Source organism: Leptonychotes weddellii, chromosome 1 (assembly GCF_054177405.1).
Source record: "Leptonychotes weddellii isolate Sample4059 chromosome 1, ASM5417740v2, whole genome shotgun sequence".
Classification (NCBI taxonomy): domain Eukaryota; kingdom Metazoa; phylum Chordata; class Mammalia; order Carnivora; family Phocidae; genus Leptonychotes; species Leptonychotes weddellii.
In genome coordinates, this window is record NC_138369.1 from 58,863,624 (window position 1) to 58,870,978 (window position 7,355).

The 7,355-nt window shown below is 44.6% G+C and overlaps 1 protein-coding gene across 5 annotated transcripts in view; it reads left to right on the forward strand.

Annotated features, from left to right (window-relative positions):
- The first annotated feature begins 303 nt into the window (after positions 1 to 303).
- The window catches only part of ZNF621 (zinc finger protein 621), a 14,692-nt gene continuing 7,640 nt past the window's right edge, over positions 304 to 7,355 (forward strand). Inside the window, exons 1-2 of one of the 5 annotated variants that reach the window (XM_081824887.1) lie at positions 304 to 836; positions 1,133 to 1,218. In XM_081824887.1, the coding sequence (XP_081681013.1) occupies positions 1,195 to 1,218 (24 nt within the window). In that variant the 5' untranslated portion in view covers positions 304 to 836; positions 1,133 to 1,194. The other 4 variants (XM_081824865.1, XM_031033955.2, XM_031033954.2 and 1 more) reach the window with 4 other exon arrangements.

Genomic DNA, 7,355 nt, shown 5'->3' on the forward strand with positions numbered 1-7,355 from the left:
ACCCAAGCAGTGTCCTTGGCTTGGGTCTCCAAGAGGTGAAACACCGGGAACCATTCTCCCCAGAGCAGCGCAGGCCGGGTGACGCTCGGAATAAAGGCGGCCGACCGCTGACGGGCTTTCCGTTAACCCGGGCCCACCTGGGTCTAGACGGGGCACCAGAGCCGCAGCGTGCCTGACCCCTAGAGGCTGCAGCGGCGGCAGCGGGGGAGGCACCGGCCAATGAGCAGGCCGGCAGCGGCCCGCCCGCAACCCCGCCTCTTCCGCGCGGCCGGCCGGGCCACGTGGGCCGGGCCGTGGGAACCACAGAGACGGGCTGCCTCCGCGCGGCCTAGAGGGGCGTTGGGCGCTGGCGCTCGCGCTCGCTTCCGCATCGGCTTGCCTCTACCAGCTTTCTGGTGTTCGGAGAGGGAGAGCGTGGGTTCCAGCGAGTTCTACGTGCAAGGTCCGCCCGGCGTCGGCTTCCTCGTTTTCCCTGGCGGCTCGTCAGCGCCCCCGACCCCTGAACTCGGGCCCAGTGTCGGCTCACCCCCCCCTCCCTGACTCGGAGCTCGGGCGCCTGGGCCTCGCAGAAGCCGCCCGAGGTGGCTGCGCGGCCTTCTAGAGCCGTGGCCCAGCCCCCTGCCCACCGAGGCGTGATCCTCTTTTCTGTCCTAAAGAACTTGGCCCAACAGCCTCCCGCGCCCACTACTGACGTTTCTGTTTAGGGTCTCTGATTCCCCGGTCGGGTCTCCGGTCAGCATCACCCACTGGAACACTGAGTAACTGTTAATCCGCATCTTGCCGTCTCTGTCCCTCCTTTCCATTGGCTCCGTTTTTGGGTCAACGTCATGGTTCCTGTAAGTGCGCTTTTAGGTTTGTTCAGACCCAACACTAGGGATAGGATTTGTCTTAGATCCCTCCGTCCACTGCGTGTGAATGGGCTCAGGAACACTCTTGGACTGAGCAGGAAGATGAGAATTGTCCCGAGGACCAGGCAGAGCAGTTCATGAGGTTGTTGGGGGCCATCAGCCACAGGGGGTGGGGGTGCTGAGAGAGTCTCCTGCCAATGCTGGAAATGAGACTGGGAAGGCTATAGGCGGCTGTGGGTGTTGTAGGACAGGGTGCAAAGCACTCATCGCTCTTCTTCTCTTAGCTCCTAAGGTTCTTGCTTTTCCAAATCAAGAAGACAGTGCACGAAGCCAGGGGACATCAGCCATGCTCCAAACATCTTGGCCTCAGGTGAGCTGAGCTTCCTTTCAGTCTTTGAAAATTAAGTTAGCTATCAGGTAATTAGGAAAGGACCAAAAGGCCTGACTTGGCCACGCTCTAATTTCCCCCTTAAGTTTATCTCCATAGCTATGGCCCCCTTAAGTTTATCTCCATAGCTATGGTTGTAAATAGTGGTGGAGGAGATAAGAGTTGTGTGTATGAGAGTGATGAGTGTGGATGTGTAGGTTTAAGAGGGAAAAGAGGCACCCAAGCTAAGAAATTGTCTCTCAATGTGGAAAATCCAGATCGTGTTCTGCAAATAAAAGTTGCCTACTGAGATCAGAGAAATTCTGTATTGAAGAAATTGTTCCACAAATTGTAGAGGTATCCCAGGGGGACCAGCATTGTTCTTTCCTTATGCACTTTGTAAGTACATAGTACTGGATAATGCAGACAAGTTTCCTTTTCTTATGGAAGGTACCTGCTAGCAAAGTGGAATAGTCTGTAAACAAACTAGTAAGTTAATTACATGTTGCTGAAGTGCAGTGCTTCTCAAAAGTGTGGTCCCCACATGGGCAGCATCTATATCCCTGGGAGGTCATTAGAATTGCAAATTCTTGGGCCCCGCCCTAGACCCAGAATCAGACTGGGGAGGACTGTGAGTGGGGCCAGGAATCAGTTGTAACAAGCTCTTCAAGGTGACTTTTTTTAAAAGATATTATTTATTTGAGAGAGAGAGAGCATGAACAGGGGGAGGGGCAGAAGGAGAAGCAGACCCCCTCCCACTGAGCAGGGAGCCTGCTGTGGGGCTCAATCCCAGGAGCCTGGGACCATGACCTGAACCAGAAGGCAGATGCCTAACCGACTGAGCCACTAGGCGCCCCTCTTCAGGTGATTCTTATGCCCATACCTTTTCAAATCTGAGAAGCCTTGAAGAAGCTCCCTCTCAAGGTAGTGGTCAGGGAAGCCCTCATGGAGGTAGTGACATGGGGGTTGAGATCCCAAGAATGAGCTAGAAACAGTTTTGGGAAGCACTGAAAAGAGAGCTAACGAAGAGCTTTCCAGAGAGAAGGATGGCAAATGCAAAGGCTCTATAGTCTGGGAGAAACCTGGTGTACTCTAGAAATGGAGAGGTCAAAGAAAATAGTTGACTGTGAGGTGGGAGAAGTAGGCACATACCTTGTAGGACACTGTAAAGACTGATTTCTATTCTGAGTTCAGTGGGAAGGTGCTGAAGGATTATTAAGCAGGATAGGTGACATGGTTGGTTATATGTATTAAAAAGATTTTCTAGCAGACTTTGGGTGGCTCAGTTGGTAGAGCATGTGACTCTTGATCTCAGCATCGTGAGCTCAAGCCCGATGGCCCCAAGTTGGATGTAGAGATTACTTAAAAAAAAAAAAAAAAAAAAGATTTTTCCAGCCCCAGTGGTGAGTTGGTTGTAGAAGGGTGTGAGTCAGTTAGAAGCATATTGTAGTCCAGATAAGAGATACTGTCCTTTTTAAAAAAATAGGCTTTATTTTCAGAGAAGTTTTGGGTTCATAACAAAATGGAATAGAAAGCACAGAGAGTTTCCATACACAACCTGCCTCCATACATGCATAGCCTATTATCTTTTTATTTTTTTAATTTTTGTTTATTTATTAAGTAAACTCTACCCCCAACATGGGGCTCAAACTCATGAACCTGAGATCACATGCTCTAAGGCCTGAGCCAGCCAGGCACCCCTAAAATTTTTTTTTGAGTGTAGTTGACACACAATGTTACATTAGTTGGAGTGTAACATAGTGATTTGGTAAGTTTATACATTATGCTACTCTCACCACAAGCATGGTTACCATCTTTCACCCTGTAACACTGTTACAATGTCATTCACTATATTCCTTATGCAGTACCTTTTATTTCTATGATTTATTCATTCCATAACTAGAAGCCTGTGTCTCCCTCTCCCCTTCACCCATTTTGCCTGTCCTCCCCCACTCCCTGTAACCATCAGTTCTCTGTATTTACCAATCTGATTCTGCTTTTTGTTTATTCATTTTTCTTTTTTAGATTCCACATATGAGTGAAATTATATGCTGTTGTCTTTCTTAGTCTGACTTATTTCATTAGCATTAATACCTTCTAGGTACATCCATGTTGTTGCAAATGACAATCTCTGGGCGCCTGGGTGGCTCAGTCGGTTAAGCGTCTGCCTCCGGCTCAGGTCATGATCTCAGGATCCTGGGATCGAGCCCCTGCTCAGCGAGGAGTCTGCTTCTCCCTCTCCCTCTGCTGCTCCCCCCTGCCTGTGCTCTCTTGCTCTCTCTGTCAAATAAAGAAATAAAAATCTAAAAAAAACAAAAACAAAAAAACCCCACAAGAAACAACAAGTGTTGGGGAGGATCAGGAGAAAGAGGAATGCTCTTGCACTGTTGGTGGGAATGCGAACTGGTGCCCCTCCCCCCGCTCGTGCTCGCTCGCTCTCTTTCACTCTCTCTCAAATAAATAAATAAAATCTTAAAAAAACAAACAACCAAACAAAAACCAAATGACACAATCTCATCCTTTTTATGGCTGCAGAATATTTCAGTGTGTGTGTGTGTGTGTGTGTGTGTGTGTATCACATCTTCCTTATCCATTTGTCTAATGATGGACACTTAGGTTGAATCCATATCGTGGCTATTTAAATAATGCTGCATTACACATAGGGACAAATGTATCTTTTTGCATTAGTGTAATTCCACTGCTGGGTAGTGGATCACATGGTATTCTGTTTTTAACTTTTTGAGGAACCTTTGTACTGTTTTCCACAGCACCTGCACCGGTGTCCTTCCCACCAGTAGCGTGCATGTGTTCCCTTTTTTCCGCATCCTCACCCACACTTGTTACTGTCTTTTTTTTTTTTTTTCAGTTTTATTTGTTTATTCATGAGAGTCAGACAGAGAGAGAGAGAGAGAGGCAGAGGCAGAGGGAGAAGCAGGCTCCCCGCCTAGCAGGGAGCCTGATGCGGGACTCGATCCCAGGACCCTGGGATCATGACCTGAGCTGAAGGCAGATGCTTAACCATCTGAGCCACCCAGGCGCCCTGTTACTGTCTTTTTTATTTTAGCCATTCTGGCCGGTGTGAGGTGACACCTCATTGTGGTTTTGATTTGCATTTCCCTGATGATGAGTGATGTTGGGCATCTTTCTCATGTGTCTGTTGGCCATCTGTAGGTCTTTGGAGAAATATCTATTCAAGTCCTCTGCCCATTTTTTAATCAGATTTTTTTGTTTGTTTTTTTGGTGTAGAGTTGTATAAGTTCCTTATATATTTTATATATTTTTGGATATTAACTCTTTATTGGATATATTATTTGTAAATATCTTCTCCCATTCAATAGGTTGTCTTTTTGTTTTGTTGATGGTTTCCTTTGCTGTGCAAAAGCTTTTTACTTTGGTATAGTCCCAGTAGTTTATTTTTGCTTTTGTTTCCCTTGCCTTAGAGGACACATCTAGAAAAATGTTGCTATGGCTGATGTCAGAGAAATTACTGCTGTGTTCTCTCTAAGGATTTTTATGGTTTCAGGTCTCACTTTTAGGTCTTTAATCCATTTTGGGTTTATTTTTGTATATGGTGTAGGAAAGTGGTTCAGTTTCAGTCTTTTGCACGAAGCTGTCCAGTTTTCTCAGCACCATTTATTGAAGAGACTGTCTTTTCCCCATTGTGTATTCTTGCCTCCTTTGCCACAGATTAATTGACCATATAAGTGTGGATTTATTTCTGGACTCTCTTTTTTATTCCATTGATCTGTGTGTCTATTTTGTGCCAGTACCATACTGTTTTGATTACTACAACTTAGTAGTGTATCTTGAAATCTGGAATTGTGATACCTCCAGCTTTGTTTTTCTGCTCAAGATTGCTCTGGCTGTTATTCTTAGCCTTCCCCATAATCAGCATCCCCCACCAGAGTGGTACTTTTGTTACAACTGATGAACCTACACTGACACGTCATAATCACCCCAAGTCCGTAGTTTACATTAGGGTTCATTCTTGGTGTTGAACATTCTGTGGGTTACAAATACATAATGAGATGTATCCATCATTATAGAATCATACAGAGTATTATTATAGTATCATACAGGATATTTTCATGCTCCTAAAAATCCTCTGTGCTGTACCTATTCATCCCTAGCTCCTTGGCAACATTTTTTTTTTTTTTTGCTTTCTCAAAGTTTTGTTACGTAGTTGGAATTGTACAGTATGTAGCTTTTTCAGATTGGTTTCTTTCACTTGGTTATATGCATTTAAGTTTCCTCTATGACTTCTCATAGCTTTATAGCATAATTCTTTTTAGCGCTGAATAACATTCCATAGTCTGGATGTACCACAGTTTATCCATTCAGCTCTGTTGAAGGACATCTTGCTTGCTTCCAAGTTTTGGCAATTATGAATAAAGCTGTTATAAACATCTGTGTGCTGGTTTTTATATGGATATAAGTTTTCAACTCATTTGGGAAGATCCCAAGGAGCATGATTGCTGGATCATATGGTAAGAGTATGTTTAGTTTTGTAAGAAACTACCAAACTGCCTTCCAGAGTGGCTGCGCCATTTTGCATTCCTGTCTGCAATAAATGAGATTTCCTGTTGCTCCACATCCTCACTAGCATTTGGTATTTTCGGTGTGATAGGTTTGGCCATTCTAGTGGTATCTCAGTGTTTTAATGTATGTTTTCCTGTTGACATATGATGTAGAGCGTCTTTTCATATACCTGTGTGCCATCTCTATATCTTCTTTGCGAGGTATCTCTTCTCATCTTTTGCACGTTTTAATGGGGTTGTTTGTTACCTTTGAGATTTAAGAGTTCTTTGTGTATTTTGGTGAAGTCTTTTATCAAATAGGTCTTTTCAACTATTTTTTTCCCTGTGGTGGCTTGTTTTATCATTTTTTTAAAAAAGATTTTGTCAGAGAGAGAGTGAGAGAGAGCATGTGAGTGCACACAAGCAGGGGAAGCGGCAAGCAGAGGGAGAAGCGGACTCTCCACTGAGCAGGAGCCTGATGCGGGACTTGATCCCAGGACCCTAGGATCGTGACCTGAGCCGAAGGCAGATGCTTAACTGACTAAGCCACCCAGGTGTCCCTTCTCATTTTCTTATATCCTATTTTTTTTTCTTTTAGTTTTTAAAAGGAAGATGTATTTGACAAGTTTCACTTAGTTCAATACACCTAAAAGGAAATCACAATACAATGAAAGATTTAAATCAAGGCCTCAGAATTAAATACAAACACCCAAGACCAGAATCCTAAAGTATCTCAAATTTTCTCCATTAATTTAATTTAATTTTATTCTTCTTTTTAAAAGATTTTTATTTATTTGAGAGTGGGAGCGAGAGAGATCACAGAGGGAGAGGGAGAAGCAGATTCACCACTGAGCAGGGAGCCTGACGCGCGGCTCAATCCCAGGACCCTGGGATCATGACCTGAGCCGAAGGCAGACACTTAACCGACTTGAGCCACTCAGGCACCCCTGAAGTATTGGCCTTTCAATGTAGGGGTTAATTCCTGCTCATCTTTTCTTTCAAAACTTCTTTTCTTCAAAACATTTTGGGTAGTCCTCCACACTTACTTTTCGGGTGACACTGTTGTTGTTGCTGTTATTATTTGTTTATTTATTTTTAAGATTCTATTTATTTGTCAGAGAGAGAGAGCACAAGCAGGGGGAGCGGCAAGCAGAGGGGGAGAAGCAGGCTCCCTGATGAGCAGGGAGCCCAATGCGGAACTTGATCCCAGGACCCTGGGATCATGACCTGAGCTGAAGGCAGATGCTTAACTGACTGAGCTACCCAGGGGTCCCTATTATTATTATTTTTAAAAGCAGGCTCCACGTCCAATGTGGGGCTTGAACTCATAATCCTGAGATCAAGAGTCCCGTGTTCTATGGACTGAGCCAGCCAGGTTCCCCTCAGATGACTTTAAATGATCTTTTTTCTGCACAGATGTCATTGACTCTTTTGGTGGGAGCGTGGGTTTTATTGAATTCCGAGGCACAATTGGATATAATTGTTTACAAATTTGATTCTTCCCACTCAGAAACACTGTTTCTCCTTTATTTCTGTGTGTTCATCTTGGTCTTGCACATTTTTGTTAGGGCTAGTCTTAGCTATTTGTATATGAATGGCATCTATTTTCTCCCATTTTATCTT